Source organism: Diadema setosum, chromosome 1 (genome assembly GCF_964275005.1).
Source record: "Diadema setosum chromosome 1, eeDiaSeto1, whole genome shotgun sequence".
Lineage (NCBI taxonomy): Eukaryota > Metazoa > Echinodermata > Echinoidea > Diadematoida > Diadematidae > Diadema > Diadema setosum.
Genome location: NC_092685.1, coordinates 29,462,903 through 29,482,503, shown reverse-complemented (window position 1 = coordinate 29,482,503; position 19,601 = coordinate 29,462,903). Strand labels below are relative to the sequence as shown.

Genomic DNA, 19,601 nt, shown 5'->3' with positions numbered 1-19,601 from the left:
TGTTTTACAAGAAATTGTCTTCATTATTCCAAAGAGCACAGATAGGGCTCTACCTTTGACCTCAGGTGACCTTTAGAGGATGTACAAAACAAACACAATTGTAGCCCAGATGGCTACTAGCACATGTTTATGTTAAAGAATAGAATAGAATAGAATAGAATAGGATAGAGAGTAAAAGAAAACAGAGCACTGCAGTCGTTTTCCTAGACACCCTGTGAGGTCAATTATGCTCAGTCTTTTCCCCTTCTTGCAGTTTATGAAACCGTTTATCTTCCCTCCAGCTATTTCCTTTTTTTTTTTTCTTTTTTTTTTTGGAGGGGGGGGGGGGGTGGGGTCAAAACCACCTCTTCCAAGAAAAGTCTATGGTCATAGGAATTTATAAGTTTGATGTTGGCTACTTTCCCCGCTAGTGGTCAGCACTCTCCATCCCCAAAGCCCCACGCCAAATTACGGAGAATGACGTGATGACGTGTTTTTGCCCTCTGATCCCCAAACATAAATGACCCTCTGAGCTGGAAGGTGTCCCTCCTGTCAGAATTTATCCCTCTATTTTAGCATTTATTGTTTAGTGGAGTGGGTCAAACAGGAACTCCAAAGACAAATTCAGGGATAATGACCCAGAACAACGATGACACTGGTTACCATAAGGACACTAATATTCATTTGGTTTATCATTTTGATATCCAAGAAACAATGAAGTCTTTACCAGTGGTTACAGAGAACAAGTGAATGAAGAAACTAATAGACAGTGGGCGAGTTAATCAGAAAATGAGATGAATCATAGAAAATTGAGTTTTCACAGAAACGAATAGGAGGAGCAAATTGAACATTTGACCAGTAAGGAATTAATTTCTAGTGAACGCCACACCCCAATATAAGATTGAGCCAATGAAATGCTTTAGGGAAAGGAAGTTTGTTAGTAAATTAGTTATATATAAAAAAAAAAAAAAAAACATGTCTCAGCCGAGAAATCAGTTAGAGTGGCAAGCTCAGTGGGAGCGGCTTCACGCTATATGTAGTGAAGCAAAGGCTGCAGAGTTTTGAGGATTTTGAGAGAATTTTGAGGAACTTTGAGAATAGTTGGAGACCTCAGAGATAAAGTCAGGAGTTCCAATTTCTTGGTACATTATGCCCCCCCCCCCCCCCTCCAAGTCAACCAACTAATCTTTATCGACGCTGAATGCTGTGAATGTGATGAGGATCTGACTGTCATGACTGAACCGGCGAGCAGCAGGACAGTAGGAAAAACTATGAGTCACGATAACACAAAACTTTAGTTTACGCCAATTTGGAGTGCAATTACAAACTCCAAATAGTCAACTGGTGTCATCGGAGATGGAGATGTTGAAGCGCCCTGTCAGACTGATACAAAGTGGAGAGTGATGGTGACGAAGAGAATAGGCCTACTGAGAGCGTGACGGCAGACCGCTCAACGGACGGCCCAGTCACACTGACGAGATCGACAATGACATGCAGACGAGGACCTCATTCGTCGACTGAGAGTAATCATTTAAGAGGAATGACTTTCATTTACGTTTGAAGACATTTCAAGAGATGTAGTAGTCTGATATGTTAAGGGGCAAATCATTCAACTGTTTGCAGTCTTGTAAACATACTTGTATCTTTAGCGAAAACTGTTCGAGTACGTGGACAGTGATAAGTAGGCCCCTATATATCACTCTGTCGAGTAAATTATATATGAACTAAATGGCTTCTTTTGAACATGTATTATGTTGAAAAGTTCTTGGTAATTCTTTCCAGGCAAAATGTGTACATGAAAATTCCGATGTAAAAAGCATGTGATGGGAAATGTAAACAGTAAGTGCGAATGCTTCTGTGTTTCCTGCTAAACTTGTTTGTTAGTGGGGAAAAGAAAAGAAAAGAGAAGAGAAGTCTCGCTCTACCACGTCTTCATACCACAACGCCTACGGATATCTTTGTTTCATATTGTTAGTGGAGAAAAGAAAAGAAAAGAGAAGTCTCGCTTCATGAGAGATGTTCAGATCCCGCTCCACACCACAACGCCTACGGATGTCTAGGAAGAAGGTGGGTTTGAATGTCTTATAGGGCCGATAGAGCACCAACAGTAAGTGCAGAGTAATTGGCACGCTATCTTTTGAAGAGAAACAATACTTTGTTTCACACAAGATGAAAAAGCAGAAAGACAACTGATAATCATCCGCTCATGAAAAATCAAGCAGAAGTTTTTCAAAACATTTCAAGAGGCATCTTGGTGAGTTACAGTCTGTTAAACATGCCAATAATACTGTGAAAAACAAATTGAAGGCCACCTTCAATAGGCCACCTGCAATACAGCCCGGCATTTTCCGACATCACAAAAACTTTTGATCAACACGTTCCATAATTGTATACTCGTGATGGAGAGGGAAATTAGTAAACAACAGCATTGCAAGATTGATGCATTTCTTCCAAGACAACAGACAGGAACAGATTCCATGTAGAATACATAAACATGTACTTTGATTTTTCCATTCATTTTTCCCATATCATTACACACAATCATTACACACGTATACTTGATATGGTATTCAGCTGACAGATTCAGCTGTCGGGGCGGTGAGTTGGCTCAGTCGGTAGCGCGTCTGCCTCACGATCACGCGGCCCGGGTTCGAACCCGAGTCTGGACTGAGCAATGTTGTGTGTAAACATACCGTCCCCTCTAGCAAGAGGCAAAACACTCTGTCCCTCGGATAGGACATAAAATGGAGGTCCCGTGTATGAGAGAGTAATAACTCATGCACGTAAAAGATCCCGCTTCATTCATTCATCGCAAAGAGCAGGGTGTCTAACCTGGTGAAGTGGTCCCACCTCACATCCAACTGGACCCCATGGAAGACCAGCTTAACGTAGCTGAATATGGGCTATCCAGCCATCTTCGCAGATGGAAATTAACAAACAAACAAACAAACAAACAAACAGCTCACTGTGTGCAGACTGAGCACGACCCGATAATTCAGAACCTCTGCCTGAGAAAGGCTTGTAGCCTATCCCGCCGAGTCAAAAAGAAGCTTTCTTATCATCTTGTGCATCCTGTACTCTATGTGCAATGCACTCATCACAAGAGACAAGCTTGCCTTCACCCAAACTGTTAAGATATTGCCATTGGAAGACTCTGATGATCGCATACAGTGGCTGTGCACCTATAAGAACGCTGGTCTGACCTCAGGATGTCTATCCAGTTTAGTCGTGGAGGAGATCTGTGTGCCGATCGCGTGCTTCACTGAAGACCCTGTCTTGAAAGAGATCGAGGGTATAGATCTAGACCAATTTCAGCAGGTTACACTGAATCATCAGTTACTGGCAGAGAGTCTTAACCGGATCATGCAGGTGATATTACCCGCTGCCAGTGTACCCTGATTCACACATTGGATGCAAACCGGATGGCGGCATATTGGAAACAACCAATATTTGGGCATGGGGGCACAACTCTTGGCCAGGCCCAAGTGTTAAGGAGTATCGGGCATAAAGAAGACAATTAGAGTAAATAGTAGTTCGAATCCACTCCTATTTGGAATTGAGGTTCCTAAACAGGTCATTGAAAAAATGCCTAAAATTTCCTGACGTAATGACCCAAACTTAATTGGATGACAATAGCAAGTTGCAAGACACAGGGTTGCTTCATGTGGAATGCATGTTATGCCTCACAGTATGTCGCTTTCCAGATGGTCCATGACGTCACTGTATGCTCCAGGAGCATGAGTCATTCACCGAAACCATACAGCCCACGAGCCTGACACTGACCAACACAGGCCCGCCAGCTCGAACCTATAGGTAGCATTGCCCATGAGCTCGACACTTAGGCAAACCAGGCCCATAAGAGTCCGACACATGGGGGGAGGGGGAGGTCCACAAGACCTACACTGAATAGATTAAGCTTTCTGATGTAATACATATATTAATCTCGTGGGGCTTGTTTTCCTCGAGTGTCGAGCTCGCGGACCGCACAGCTTGTGGGCCTATTATATTTGATGTCGAGCTCATTGACCTTGTTCATCTACTATAAGTATAGTATTTAGGTCACGGGATGTATGACTCGTGGGCTGCGTAACTCATTGGCTGTACGACTCGGGTTGTTTGACTTGTGACGTACATCTGATGAGGTGGGCCTGTTGTTTTCTGGTTAGCATCTGTCACCCTTTCATCCAGTTCAAGGGACTTTGCCATATGCCTGTTCACAAACTATTAAGCATCAACCCAAAATATGGTACTCCTCTCCCCACCTTCCATGTTTAAGCGTACAAATTTTGTCCAGTGCAAATTGGATAATGTTGCACATAATTTCATGCAAGCTAGTCTGCATAACTAACCCAAACATGAATATTATATTTGAGGTCACTGCCATCACTGAAGACACGTAAGCTTCATTTCTGAAGTAATTGACCGCTCACATTCCTGAGACCTGTTACTATGAACCAATGCTTTGTGGAATGTGCATACATACTTTGATTATAACGTCAAGGCATGATTTGTACATGATTAAACATTTAGGATTAAACCAATGAAGCCAAACATCAATATTTGCAATCCTACCCAAATTTTTAGTGATATTCTAAAAGTCTGACCTCACATTGTCCTTAGAGGTCAAAGTTGGATATACACAGGGTAATGACCAATGTTCTGTGGAATGAGAAGACACTTCTTGTACAATGTAGTATAAATGCTAATAGCGTAATGCATGATTGCACACCAGGTACACAGTTAACCATTGAATATACATCAAATATCGATATTTTGATGAGGTCATTGACTTGTCGCAGTCCTCAGAGGTCAAAGGCAGAGACTTGTAAATAATTTCCCTTATTGATCTGAGGAATAGGAAAACGATTCAGTTGTAACACAAATGAATTTTTAGGACATCATTATGTTTATCATCAACCAATTGCACCAAATATCAAAAATCAGTTGACCTCTGGAGGTCATTAGAGGTCAAAGGTAGAAACCTGTCAAGGATCTATGGAACATGAAGACAATTCCGTTGTAACAAAAATGAGTTTTTAGTACATCATTACCATATTATTTAACATTAATCAATGACGCAAAATATCTATTTTTATCAAAGTTTGAGGTCATTGACCTCTGGAGGTCATTAGAGGTCAAAGGTAGAAACCTGTCAAGGATCTAAGGAACATGAAGACAATTCCATTGTAACAAAAATGAGTTTTTAGTACATCATTACCATATTATTTAACATTAATCAATGACGCAAAATATCAATTTTTATCAAATTTTGAGGTCATTGACCTCTGGAGGTCATCAGAGGTCAAAGGTAGAAACCTGTCAGGGTTCTATGGAACATGAAGACAATTCCACTGTAACAAAAATGAGTTTTTAGTACATCATTACCATATTTAACATTAATCAATGAATCAAAATATCAATTTTTATCAAATTTTGAGGTCATTGACCTCTGGAGGTGATCAGAGGTCAAAGGTAGAAACCTGTCAGGGTTCTATGGAACATGAAGACAATTCCGTTGTAACAAAAATGAGTTTTTAGTACATCATTACCATATCATTTAACATTAATCAATGACGCAAAATATCAATTTTTATCAAATTTTGAGGTCATTGACCTTTGGAGGTCATCAGAGATCAATTCAGACTTACCTCCCGATCTTAAAATGAATCTGATAACATGTACTAACACTGGTGAAAGTTTCATGCTTTAGTCAAATTTTGCACAATTTTTCGGCTTATCTGCTCTGCTACTACCAAAATAGCCCAGTCTTTTTAGGGTTAATGCTGCTTCAATCATCCTTGCAGCCACATTATCGTTGAACCTTGTTTTCCCAGTTTAATTTGCTTGAACAGGTTGTAAATTTACTCTTTATCCTCTGCAAGTCATAGGCAGTGTTGCAAGGTCAGGTATCTTACAACATTTCACCTATATGCAAATGTTTTGATCACCTTTGGCTTAGGTCTGAACTTACAACATAGTAATTACTATTATATTGTTCGATCTGTAAATCTTTATGAAAATCTGGAAATTTCTCACACAACATCTGTACATGTGTTATTGGTACTTAGTGGGTAATTCATATTTGAGTAGCATATCATATTTTCATGGATGGGCAAATATGTATTCTACTACTTTGGCCAGTACTTAATTGGTAAACTTAATCTAAATCATGGGCATAGTTTCAATTTTTTTTTTAATTATTATTATTATCATTTTTTTTTTTTTGCTGCTGTGGCGAAAAAAGGTGTAGGAAACTCATTGCACATTTGCATTAGAATAGAGAATATCTGAAGAAGTAAATTTCATTGATGTCTATGTTCCCCATCCATACTGTACATCATGTTAAAAGCAACAATGCTGGTGACACGTACCACACTTACAAACAACAAAATGAGATAATGACGTACCTCTGAAGCACATTGTGGTATATGATCATTGTCAACATAATTTCTTGTGTCTTCTAATCTTTGCAACCATGCACAGATATCAATGAATGTGAGGGAGCTGACGGACATCATATGTGCATGTTTGGGAACTGTATAAATGAGCCAGGCACTTTCAGATGCGAGTGCCCCGCCCCTCTCATTTTGGACAGTACACAACGCAGGTGTATTGGTGAGTTTGCATGTTTTCTGATCAAAGATTTAACTTTTTTTGATATGCACAAATGAATGGCTCATCTCACTCAACTTGCATTATACAGTAACAGCAGGTTTTATATAGGCTGCATCATGAAGTGAAAGACTATATTTCATTATTATTATTATTATCATCATTTAATTCTTTATGGGGGGAGGAGTGTCATATCCCGGTTTTATGAGTAGTAGGCCTCCAGGGTTACTTTGGCAAATTTCTCTGGACTACATGTTAAATGACAGAGGTAATGAAGAAAAACTGAATAGAGTGTCAAGATGTACTACTAACATTGAATCATCGTGACAGCTATGTTATCCCATTTTGAGTCTAGCTTGTGACGATCACAGAATTTGGTAATAATGACATTTTCATTCTAACATTCATAGCTTGTAGCTTCTTGGGAGGTGCATTGTTCAGTTGTGACCTTGACATCCAATTCCATGAAACTTTGCACTAAGATGTGAGAGGATTATCAAATCATAGGATTTATCAGTAGGGCCTACTGATTTACGTAGACTCGTGTGTTGGCATGTTATTGCAGAATTAATTGGGCCCATCAATTACGGCGGCGGTGCGAACCCCCCTCAGGAGGAAGAGTTGGACACCTGTTGGGGTCAGTCTGGCACCAATGAGGATATCTGCACCAACATGGTGATGGAGTCTATTACTTACCAGGAGTGCTGCTGCACAAGAGGGGTCAGCTGGGGCACCAGTGAGTGCAATGCCTGCCCCCATGCCAACAGTGGTGAGTCACAGTTGGGGAAAAAAAAACCCATCTACACATTTTGTTTCTTAGTTTTCTGTTTTGTTTTGCTTTGTTTTCTGTCACTCAGAGCATTTACACTGGTTGAAAAACCAATGTCACTTTACTTGACCTTAAAGAGGAAATCCACCCCAAAAATGAATAAACTTCAAAAGAAAGAGAAAAACATTCCCTACAGAAGGATACAAAATAACAAAAATCTGATAAGAAATAGGGAAGATGTAACATTATGAAATTTCACTTTTTTTTCGGAAAACATTTCTTGACCAGTTCTTATGAATATTCAGAATCTCATATTTCAACTGTATAAATATAAAACTTGCCTTACAACCACCAAAAATAAAGAACAAATGTTGACTTTAATTGATACATCTTGTATTAGAACATGCTTTTACTTTTATTAGCTAAAAGTTACAATTTTTTTCCAAATTTCATATATAACATACATGAAAAATTGTGAGGGTATGACATCATCAACTCGCTCATTTGGATATTCATAAGGACTGGTCAAGAAATGTTTTCCAAAAAAAAAGGTGAAATTTTAAAACGTCATATCTTCCTTATTTCTTATCCAATTTTTGTCATTTTTGTATTGTTCTGTAGGGAATATTTTTCTGTTTCTTTTGAAGTATGTTTATTTTTGGGGTGGATTTCTTTTTTTAATTAGCTTAAACTTCTTCTTTCTGTGTGATTTTATATTTAACAAGTAGTTCACATTTCCCTGTTCCTTGTGGTGGCATGTGTACAATTCCTAAACAGGTGCAAGACCACTTCTGAAGTCTCATATGCCAGCATGTCTCGAAATTTAAACAGACATATGTCCAAAAACAGGAATCACTTCATACCAGTGAGCGATGAACTCAGTAGTGTCCACATTAGCAAACAAACAGGCAAAGAACCCCCCCCCCACACACACACACACGCACACACACACACACACACACACACACACAAATAAAACAGTGAAACACCTCAGAAATTCTGGAGACCAAAGTATAGAAATTATATAAAAGCATAAATACATGAAAGCCAAGAGATGTTTACTCACTTTATATGGAAGAGATATGATATTATGAATGTTTTATTTTTATTTTGTAAAGCTCCTTCTCTTCTACTGTTTATTGTAATAAGGAGTAATTTCTACTGCAGTGTGGAGAAGGTGACAATAAAAGCTATCAATTTGTCCGTCAGTCGTACTTGCTGTCAGAGAATATGTGGAACTCCTCCTCATAAATGTTCTCACATGAACAATAGTAGGCCCACTCAAATTTTGGGGTTATGATGAGTCCTTTTAACCATTGAAATCTTCCTCCGATGGTTTTGCATTAATGATGTCTCTGTGTACATCCTATCACTCCCTCTCTCTCTCTCTCTCTTTTTCTTCCTCACTCTCTCCATCTCTCTTCTGCTCTCTTCTTTCTTGGCGTGGATGATGACAGGGGAGTACCGAATGCTCTGTGTACCAGTATCAACATCTGGCAGCATCAACCAAGATGGGGTTAACCTCCAAGTAGCAGACCAACCAGGTGAGCTTCGATTTGAAAGAAAACAATTTTTTTTTTGGTTCAAAATATGTATTCTACATCAATATAATAACCATCAGGGGCTCATTTGATAAAAGATGTTAGGATAGCAAATTTTGCTGGAGTGGTAACTTCCAAGTATAGCAACAGCCAATCAGCAAGTTGGATTCCTTTCATCACCATGACAAATGCCATTCCAGCAAGAGTTCCTGCCCTGGTGTCGCTCTACTCTTACATTCACCCTGAAGCATCATGTCTGTTTGAGGTCAAAGTTTCCTGTCATATCGAGTGGGAGTGGCATCATAAATCGCCAATGAAAGAGTATTCAGTTTCAAATGACTTACGATAAGGATGGTGAAAATCAAGTTTGATGGGTTAAGAAAAGGGAGGATAATAGTTTTACAGTGTGAAACAAAATGTTTATCTGCAGACCACATGTTATGATTTCATGTTGTGCAAGTTATCAATGCAAGATTTCAGCCACCCCTAAAATTGCCTGATTATAGCAGCAAAAGGTGTTCATGTCTGCTTGTATAATTCTTTCTGTTCAAACTACTCAACATTAATCACATAATAATAGGAATGCACATATGGCCAGTTGGTACTAATACTTTATTGCTCTCCCTCCCCCCCCCCCCCCCCCCCACCTCACTCATTCACCCAATTTTTCATTTGTCATGCCCCTTTCTTCTTTTGATACAGTACCAGGCATTCCGAGGTCATAGTAAGAAGCCATGAAGGAATTCAACTTCTGTGAGATCATACTTTGGACATAACGTGCATAACGCAATCTATTTGGCCCTGTGGATTGTGATGACGAGTGAACCTGAGATATTCCTAACTGATGCAACTTATTAAAGGTCTATCGTGACCAAAGTGATAATTATTGTCCATCTCCTCCCTGTCCTTTTTATTTCCCTTTTCTGGCCCTTGAGTTGTTAATATTGTATTGGTGTATACATAGTTCTCTGTATTTTTTGTGTATTTATGGATATAGGTGGGCAAATTTAGATGCAAGTAATTCCTTTTCTCTTGTGGCATGTTGCAACTTCTAGTAATATTTACTATGATTCTGAAGAAATCTTTCTAGACACTTTCTTAAACAACCTAATAAAAAATGTTTGCGACTTGTTTCTAGATCGCGCTGTGAGTGAGACAGCTACCAAACTTGGCACTTTGGTGGTGGTAATTATGCTTCAAAAATTGATGAGGAATTATGCTTCAACAACTACTGTAGACGATATTGCCTGATGCATTAAAACTTTAGTTGAACGTCTGTACTTTTCATGAGAGAAATGATCTATGCCAAGCCCTTGTTCTTACAAAAGTGGCACTGAGTGTGGCAATATTGCCCTTGTTGGTGACAAATTTGAGGAAATTATTAGGGAACTTGTCTTTCAAGAGTAAAATGTCCTGTCCTTCATATTAGAATTAATCCCTAAATTCATCCGTTCTCAGCCGAGAATAAATGAACTAAATTTTCCTGTGACTTTTTCTGAAGGAGCTGAGGGGAGTGTAGCATTGTTGAAGACACACTTGTCTGTGACATGAAATGGTTTGATGAAATATGCATCGTCACAATTTCAATGGAATCAAATTTTTATCTGGTGCATGAACAACCACACTCCTCAGTCTCTTCGGGTTGTAAGTTGGGCAGCTGCTCTGAAGGCGTGGACTGAGTGATTATTGAAAGGAATACTGGGCTTTCTGAGAATGTGTAGCAATTGCCAATACCTTGTTATGTAGTCTCACGTCTGTAGGCCTATCCTATAGAGTTCCAAAGCTGGTCAGACCAGTAAAAATCAAGGCTGAATATAACTACATAGAAAAAAGAAGCAATACAGGAAGCAATCCATCACTGTATAGTAAAATCATGAATTTTTAAATTTTGTGATTTCAATACATTAATTTCATCCCATACTACAACAATCTCAGTCAAAACAAAAGGCATAATTATGTGAGGTTGCCACTGTTGGTAGTTAAGTGATATCTCCCCGTTTGATGCTTGATTCTATCAGCACTTGTAGTTTTGTTGAGTTTTCTTCAAATGCATTTCAGTGGCGACAGTAGTTCAGTTTGGATGTGCCAACACATTTGGTATATGGCAGCAAAGTCCCTGAATAATGGTCACTAGTGGTTAACACATGTTTGACAAAAAAGAAACAGCAACCACACCATGAAAGGGATATACGTGTATGAAAGATGATTTCTATGCCACAAGAACAAAATGAGAAAAGAGGTAATGGTTAGCAAATGAAATCCTGTCCTAGAGTAAAGCCCACTTGAAATATTATGTTTCCCTCTGCAATTACTACAACAGACAATTGTGAATAAAAAAAAAAATTAAAAAAATATGCAGAATTAACTATCTTGAATTCAAGGACATAAAGTTATCCTTCCTAGAGCAACATTGTATATCTCATTGCAGATAACTAAGTAATACATACATCTTTACTACTGTGTATACAATCTTTGCCAATGATATCAAATTTTGCAGCTTCAGACTTTCTAAGATGATGCCAGTGTGTTGATTTTAAAAATGAAATGTGCTTTTATCATTATGCTCTTCATCATGTGTAACATGTTAAAATGTTCATGCAATTAACACTAAGTGTATTACTTTGACTTATTTGCACAAATTGTCATCTCTGTGTTAAGGATACTATTTGTTTTTCACATATTAATTTATAGCAAGATGGATTTAGCATATTTATTTGTTCTTGTAAAATATTGTCAATAGTGCTCATTCTATATTGTGTAAATGTATTTGTAACTCTAATCTTTTTTTTTTTGGAAAAAAAAAAAGTGATATCAAGATTGTACAGAACATCTGTGTAATCGATAAGTTAAAGCTTGTTTGACGAAAAAAATAATAATGTATATATGTATACGTTATAAAGTTAGTGACTTTTCCAGACTATGCATCATATGCTGATAAATATTTATTGTGTAGCGAGGCAGACAAAATGTCAAATTTATGACAGAAATTGGTGGACCTTGTGTTTCCACCGGTAGATATGATACTCCTACACCCCCCCCCCCCCCAAATTAGACTGTTCAGCATTTTTGTTTTTGTTTTCTTGATGCTGTTACACATTGCGTTGTATCTGTTCCTTTAACCCTTTGTGTGCTTCGAATGCCAATTGGCACAGAAAATCCCCCCAGTGTTGAATACACTATCCAAAGTCCCTGGCACAGGAAGGGTTCAGCAGAAAGATGCAGACAGTCATGGTGTTTATCAAAGCAGAAAGCTGTGGACATGGGACACTTGATGGGGACACGTGCCGATCAGCAAATGCTACGATGTCGATAGATTGTTTTTTTGACTTGGCTGTACATTCACTTCAGCTTATTGTTTTACAGATAACAGTAATATTTACGTGGTGATCATTAAGTGGACACACATGGTAGAATGGCAAAGGATCGTGTGTGGAGAAGCATTAATAACGAAGGGAGATAGAGAGGAGCATCTAATTTTGTGTATTCTATTTTTGAACTGTGTGGTATTTCTTTCTTGCCAAAGTGACAATATAAGTTGATGGGGCCTTTTTCTTGTATTTGTGAATACATACAAAGTGTAAATGTACTTGTATTGTGAGGTATTAATAAATGGCTGTGCAACACAATCATGTATGTGTGGCTTCTTTTTTTTTTTTTTTTTTTGCTTGATATTGTGAAGTTGCGTTACTGCTTGTTTATTTAAACTACTCATTGTGTATTTGTGACTAACACATTAGTATAAAAAGTATTGAGAGCCTGTAAATCTATGTGGCCATGTTAATCATTATTTCTCCCCATCCCCCAATACTTATTGTGTGTGTAGTTATGGTTTTTAGCTCACCTGAGCCGAAGGCTCAAGTGAGCTATTGCGATCGCCCTTCGTCCGGCATCCGTCGTCCGTCGTGCGTCGTCCGTCGTGCATAAACTTTTTACATTTTCATCTTCTTCTTGAGATCCCCATGTCTGATTTTCACCAAACTTGGCAGGTAGCATCCCTAGGGGGATAGGATCTCAATTTGTTCAAATGGGCACCATGGCCCACCTGGGGGGCCCCAGGGGGCCCAAACCCCCTAAAATTAAGGAATCTTTACAAATCTTCTTCTCTAGAACCAGAAGTGATAGGTCTTAGTTAATACTATGAGTTAGTATATGGATGACTGTAGTTTCAAGTTTGTTCATGGGGGAATCAGAGGTGCACCCCTTGGGACCCAGGGGAGGGGGTTGGGAGGGGTCCTAATGGGGCCTAAATTGTACATTTTCATCTTCACGTTGAGATCCCCATGTCTGATTTTCACCAAACTTGGTAGGTAGCATCCCTAAGGGGATAGGATCTCAATTTGTTCAAATGGGCACCATGGCCCACCTGGAGGCCCCCAGGGGGCCCAAACCCCCTAAAATTAAGGAATCTTTAAAAATCTTCTCTAGAACCAGAAGTGACAGGGCTTACATAATACTATGAGTTAGTACATTGATGACTGTAGTTTCAAGTGTGTTCATGGGATTGGCGGAATCAGGGGTGCCCCCCCCCCCCCCCCACTCTAGAACCAGAAATGATAATTAAAGCAAAGTTAATACCGTGAGTTTGTACATTGATGACTTTAGTTCCAAGTTTGTTCATTGCAGATCCAGGGCTGCCTGCCCCCGCCCCCCTTCCTGGAGTTGAGGAGGGGGTATCTATATATGCAGACCTAAGTTTCCAATATTCTCAGGTATGAGTGTGCAAGAATGCATGGAAGGTGAAATTGCGATACTCAGGTGAGCGTGTGACCCCCGGCTCTCTTGGTTTTTTTTTTTTTTTTTTTTTTTTTTTAGTTTTTTGTTTTGTTAAAGCAGATACATGTATGTGTATCAAAATAGGATTAGTACTTATGTACTTTACTAAATATGAACACTTTAGTGCATTTTTTTTTCTCATAAGCAGGTGGCAATCAGATATGGGTATGAATTTATCAATTCCATTATCATCATTACCACAATACCTAGACTCTGTTATTCTAGATCTTCCCGCTACCCCTGGCAACTATGATGCTTTTGTAAAATCAGTTAAATCATCGTCACGCCGTAATATTCCCCGTGGCTGCCACACAAGGTACATCCAGGGCTTGACTGATGATTCTAAAGCATTACAGTCAACCTTGCATTAAGTCAACCTCACATAAGTTGAATACCCGTAATTGCCTCAGTCAAGGGTGTATTTAAGTCCTCTTCTCTTTATATTCTATTGATTTTAATCCATCATATATTATTATGTCAAATTTTCATCAAGTTGAAGCTATTTCTTCAGTCCAAATAGATTCAACTTAGGCAAGGTTGACTGTATGCAATATATGATGACTACTTCGTGTGTTTTGAGGATGACCCTTTCAGTGATGTTACCATTGAGCGTTAAGAAATGCCTGGAGTCTGCATTCTCCTGATGGCCCCACTCCTTCCCAGCATCTTCTAGTATAAGGTGTTAGGGAGGGGTATCAACAAAATGGATAAAAAGCTTCACACAGACACATGACAACAATGTACACCAAGTGGCCGAGTGAACACTGAAATGGTGCGCAGGGCTGCACGTTCGACAACACAGAACAAATTGCACGGATGGAGCTCGGCACTGATAAGTTTGAAATCTTTTTTTTTTTTCATTGTTGTTGTTTTTTAATGAAAAATAAATTATCTGGCAAGGTGTACAATGAAAATTGTATTATGCTCATACAAACATTAGATAATATGTATGCTGTGTAGATGTACAGAACACCAACATTGCATGAACAGGAAAGAAATGAACAGAATAATGAAGGTAACAATGAAAAGGCCATTCACAACTTCTTGTACGATGGCGTGAACTGATGTATGACTGTACTGTCAGAAGAAAGATGAATTCTTTCCATTTTTACTTCTGCTCGCTGTGAGTGATGAAGATCACGTTCAAAATTTCTCCACAGCACTTTCTAATGACATGAATGCATGGGTTAAAAAAAAAAATGGACAGCCTTCTGTTCATTTCTCTGTCAATACAGTTCTGGCAGAAATATTCTGAAATAGCATCATCTCCTTCTCGCTTTCTTGTATCTGTACATTTTACTTTTTAGAAAGTCATACACAGTACATGAACATGTACAATTTGTACAAGAAACTTAATATAATTCACTCATTCATTTCCAAAACTGAACGTTATCTTCAGAGCTTTCCGGATGCCTAATTTTAGTCTGAATTTCACAATGAGGCATAAGCAAAAAAAAGAAAGAAAGAAAAGAAAAGAGAGAGTATCTTTCCCTTGCCACTCTGTACCACTTTATATAAAGAATGCTCATAACAATGCACATATTATGTGACAGACATTCATATACAGTATATTCCTCATCCTGAATACTTTAGGTGTGATTATTGTGACATTTATGATCTTACAATGTACATTGTATGTCAAAAGTAGAAAGTACACTAGTTAGGACAAAACTGCATAAATATTACTTTTGCATGAAAATATGAGTTTTGAAGAACACATTTCTCTACACACAGTTAAGTAATATTTAAACAAACATATAATTCCAGAAGAGAAGATACATAAATTATAAAGCTGATGTTTTCACCATTCTGAGTACACGCACATTGGCATTCCCAAATAAAAGAAAGTAATACATGGACATGCTATCAAAGCCACCACCTCTAAAGCTTTCTGAACACACACAATATCATGCATGGATCTACTTCAGTCAGGCCTCAACACTACAGGCTTTCTTTTTTCTTTTCTTTTTGATGGTGGTCCATTTGGGCAACTTAAATCTCTGAATTGAATACGGCCCGAAATAAAAGGAAACATTTCATTTTGAACTGAAGCTGCCTGATTAGGCCACCAAAAGGTAGTCTTTTTGTAAATTTGGTGGCCTGACATCAATTTTTAGAGGCCCCGGGCTATTGGCCCACCACTAATGTTAAGCTCTGCTAAAATATGAAATTTTCACTCTTGCAGTCTTCTTACAGAACATTTGACCGGAATATCTGACTTGATTCTGAAAAGAATACAACAAGAAATGAGCTTACAATCATTTCCCACGCTACCCAACAATGTTTCAATATTCTGTAGCTATTTACAGTGATTATTCACATGCTTTGAATGACAGATCTTATTCATAACACACCCTTCACTTTTTCCCCCCTATCAAATGGATGGTACATGAATTCACAGGGATGTAAACATATCCAAGTACCAGCTAAAACACAGGAAGGGAAAGGTATACATCATGACCCCGTTTACAGTGCGAGGCTCGGCCGCGGCTCGGCCGCGGCCGAGCCCAGCCCCGCTTCAGTGTAAACGCGCAAAAGGCCAAATGCGAGGCCAAAATTGGCCTCGCATTTGGCCTCGCTCTGGAGGTGGTCTCGGCCGTGGCCGAGCCGCGGCCGAGCCCTGCCTCTTCTTGGTGTAAACGCAAACTGGGCCAAATGCGCGGCCAATTGCGCGGCCAATTTTAGTCTGGCTTCCAAACCCTCTGCCTGTATCTTTCGCTATTCAGGATATTAACCCCCTCGACATCGAAAACTAGTATAGTTTAAAGTGGTTTTGTCCTGCAAAGGATTTTTTCCTTCGGCAAAGGCCTTTGCCCGAACGGCGACTTCGTCGCCACGGAATTCATATGGCAAAGGGTCTGAAAACTAGACAATACCAAATTGCGTTTGTTTGCAAGCAGAGCGCCACTACGACAAAATATTGAAAGGTTTGAATCAAAAGCGCGGCCGAGCCCAGCAGTGTAAACGGACAAAATTGCGAGGCTCGGCCGCGCAATTGAGGCCGGACTTGGCCGCGGCCGAGCCGCGGCCGAGCCCGGCCCCGCACTGTAAACGGGGTCCATGTTCACATCAACATTATGGCAACACTTGTGGCAGCATTAAGTAGTGTGCCACACTATACAGTGCACTCCCGTTATAACAAAACGCTCGGGACCGGCAGTTTTCTTTCGTTATAACGGAATTTCGTTATAACCGAACAAATACAATATATATCGAAAACACAAACACCACGCATATATCATAATTATACTGTTTGTTGAATACTCATCATACACTGGAAAGCTATGTGAAATGGGATGTTACATTTTTAAATTCATTGAATGTTAATTGAAGCTTTGCTCTTTCGAAGATTCGTTATTCCGAAAGTTCATAATTTAGATATTAATATATTGTTCGTTTTCCGAAGGTTCGTTGATCGGAAAATGAAATGAGGTTTGTCATTCCTAAGGTTTGTAAAACTTAAAGAAAGGTTCACTATTCCGAAGGTTCGTTGTTCCGAAGGTTTTTTAATCTGAAAATGAAATAAGGTTCGTTATTCTGAAGAAGGTTTGTTATTCACAAAAATGAGCAAGGTTAGTTATTTCGAAGGTTCGGTTATCATAGACGATTATAAGGTTTGCAGTTCCTAAGATTTGTTAGTGGAGTCACCTTTTTCACCCTTTTTTTTTAATGTTCCGATTAACGAACGTTTGGAATTCCTATCATCACGACGATAAGAACAAGCCTAAGAACCCTCTTTCATTGTCGGATTAACGAACCTTATTAATAACGAACCTTTGAAATAACGCCACTTTGGAATAACGCCAAAATGTTCGTAATAACAAACCCACTTCATTTCCGAACTAACGGACACTTAGGTGTATCAGAATCTGTGTGTTTTGTAATAAGAACCTTCGGAACAACAAAACAAACCTTATTCAATTTCAGATTATTGTATTACAATAACGCAAGTTCCCTCGAAAACTGTGCATGACATATACGGAGCGAACACACAGTGATTGAAGCGTTCACCCATGCAGCGACACTAGAAATGCTTGTTCCCCTATGTATTTACGAAAGCGATCCGCATTTCGTTATAATGGAGCACATTTCTTTTGTTTTTCTTTGTTGGTGGTGCTTGGAAAAGACTTTGTTATAACGAAAATTTAGTTATAACCATGTTCGTTATAAGTGAATTTTTTTACGATAGACTTTAATGGCAATAATTTTGGGACCAGACATTTTACTTCGTAATAACAAAATTTTGTTATAACCGTGTTCGTTGCAACAGGAGTGCACTGTATCTGTGTCATTTTTCGTTAACCCATTCCATACTGAAATCTGAAATCCTCATTAGACTTACTGTAATACACAGGCCACCAGGTTTCTGTATGGAACGGGTCCACATTGTCAAACCTTGCACCATATTCCTCTGTATGATGGAACTACATGTACAACACATTGTATGGTAACAGCATTCACTATCTTCATATTCTCACATCTAGCAACAGTTCACATGTACATAACACAACTACTACTACATACATTGTAGTAGAAATACACTACTCAAAAAAAGTTAAGGACCACTTTTTAATGTGTGTATACAATTTTCAAACCGGGAGTTGTATTTCTAGAAATACCCGAATATGGCTGTCTTGAATCTCCTCAAGCACCCTGTAACAATTTCACACATGGGTGGTTTCAGTTGTTGCATGATGTCTCTCGCATTATTGCATATCCTGAAAAGTGGGCCCATTGTGAAGTGGTACAAATGTGGATTCAAATGCATTTTCTGTCTTTAGTCTCTACAATCAACAAATTGCTGACAACAGCAATGCCAAGATACAGCTGTCCAGGATGCCATCAAACACAATGAAATCAATTTCACACATGCAGTTCTTTCATGTCTCTTGCATCATTGCAATGTGCCCGTACAAAAGTGGCTTCCAAAGCATTTTCTGTCTTTAGTCTCTACAATCAACAACTTGCTGACAATAGCAATGCCAAGATACAGCTGTCCAGAATGCCATCAAACACAATGACATCAATTTCACACATGCAGTTCTTTCATGATGTCTCTGGCATCATTGCAGTGGGCCATAAGACAAGTGTCTTCCAAAGCATTTTCTGTCTTTAGTCTGTACAATCAACAACTTGCCTACAACAGCAATGCCAAGACACCACCTAAGTGAAACAGATGTAGCCAGAGTCCTAGGGATGCTGGAAGCTGGCCTCAGTCAGCGAAGAGTAGCCAGAATGATGGGCGTGTCACACAGTGTCATTAGCAGAGCAAATCAAAGACACCGAGAGACAGGGCTATACTCCGAGAGACCCCGCAGTGGCCGACCAGTTTCGACAACCCCTAGAGATGATCGCTACTTGACGAATCTCAGCCTCCGCAACAGCTTTCACAGTGCACGCCGCCTCAACAATGACTTCGCTGCAGCAACTGGAGTGATTGTTTCCACTCACACAATCCGTAACTGACTTCACAGAGCCAATATGCATGCCAGACGGCCAGCTCAGTGTGTCCCACTCACCCCTGCTCACAGAAGAATTCGTCTCAACTGGGCCCGGGAGCATGTCAGATGGACCAGACAGCAATGGCGTAGAGTTCTGTTCACAGATGAGAGCAGATTTTCCCTTGACCACAATGATGGACGTTCGAGAGTCTGGAGGCGACCAGGAGAGAGATTTGCAGACCCCTGTATTGCAGAACATGACCGTTATGGGGGAGGCAGCGTCATGGTGTGGGGAGGCATCACCTACGCCAACCGTACTCGTCTCTACGTGGTCCCAGGGGGAGCAATGACAGGAGTGAGGTACAGGGATGAGGTCCTTGAACCTATAGTGGTGCCATTTGCAGAAAATGTGGGACAAAACATCATTTTCATGGATGACAATGCCCGTGCCCACCGAGCTAGGGTGGTGACCGAGTTCCTTGAGGG

The 19,601-nt window shown here is 39.5% G+C and overlaps 1 protein-coding gene across 1 annotated transcript in view; it reads left to right on the top strand.

Moving 5' to 3' along the window:
- Positions 1-10,646, top strand: part of LOC140230397 (uncharacterized) — a 121,902-nt gene extending 111,256 nt beyond the window's left edge. Inside the window, exons 31-34 of the mRNA XM_072310582.1 lie at positions 6,463-6,594; positions 7,157-7,360; positions 8,818-8,904; positions 9,604-10,646. Of these exons, the coding sequence (XP_072166683.1) occupies positions 6,463-6,594; positions 7,157-7,360; positions 8,818-8,904; positions 9,604-9,626 (446 nt within the window). The 3' untranslated portion in view covers positions 9,627-10,646. The remainder of the gene's footprint in view (positions 1-6,462; positions 6,595-7,156; positions 7,361-8,817; positions 8,905-9,603) is intronic.
- Positions 10,647-19,601: the final 8,955 nt, after the last annotated feature.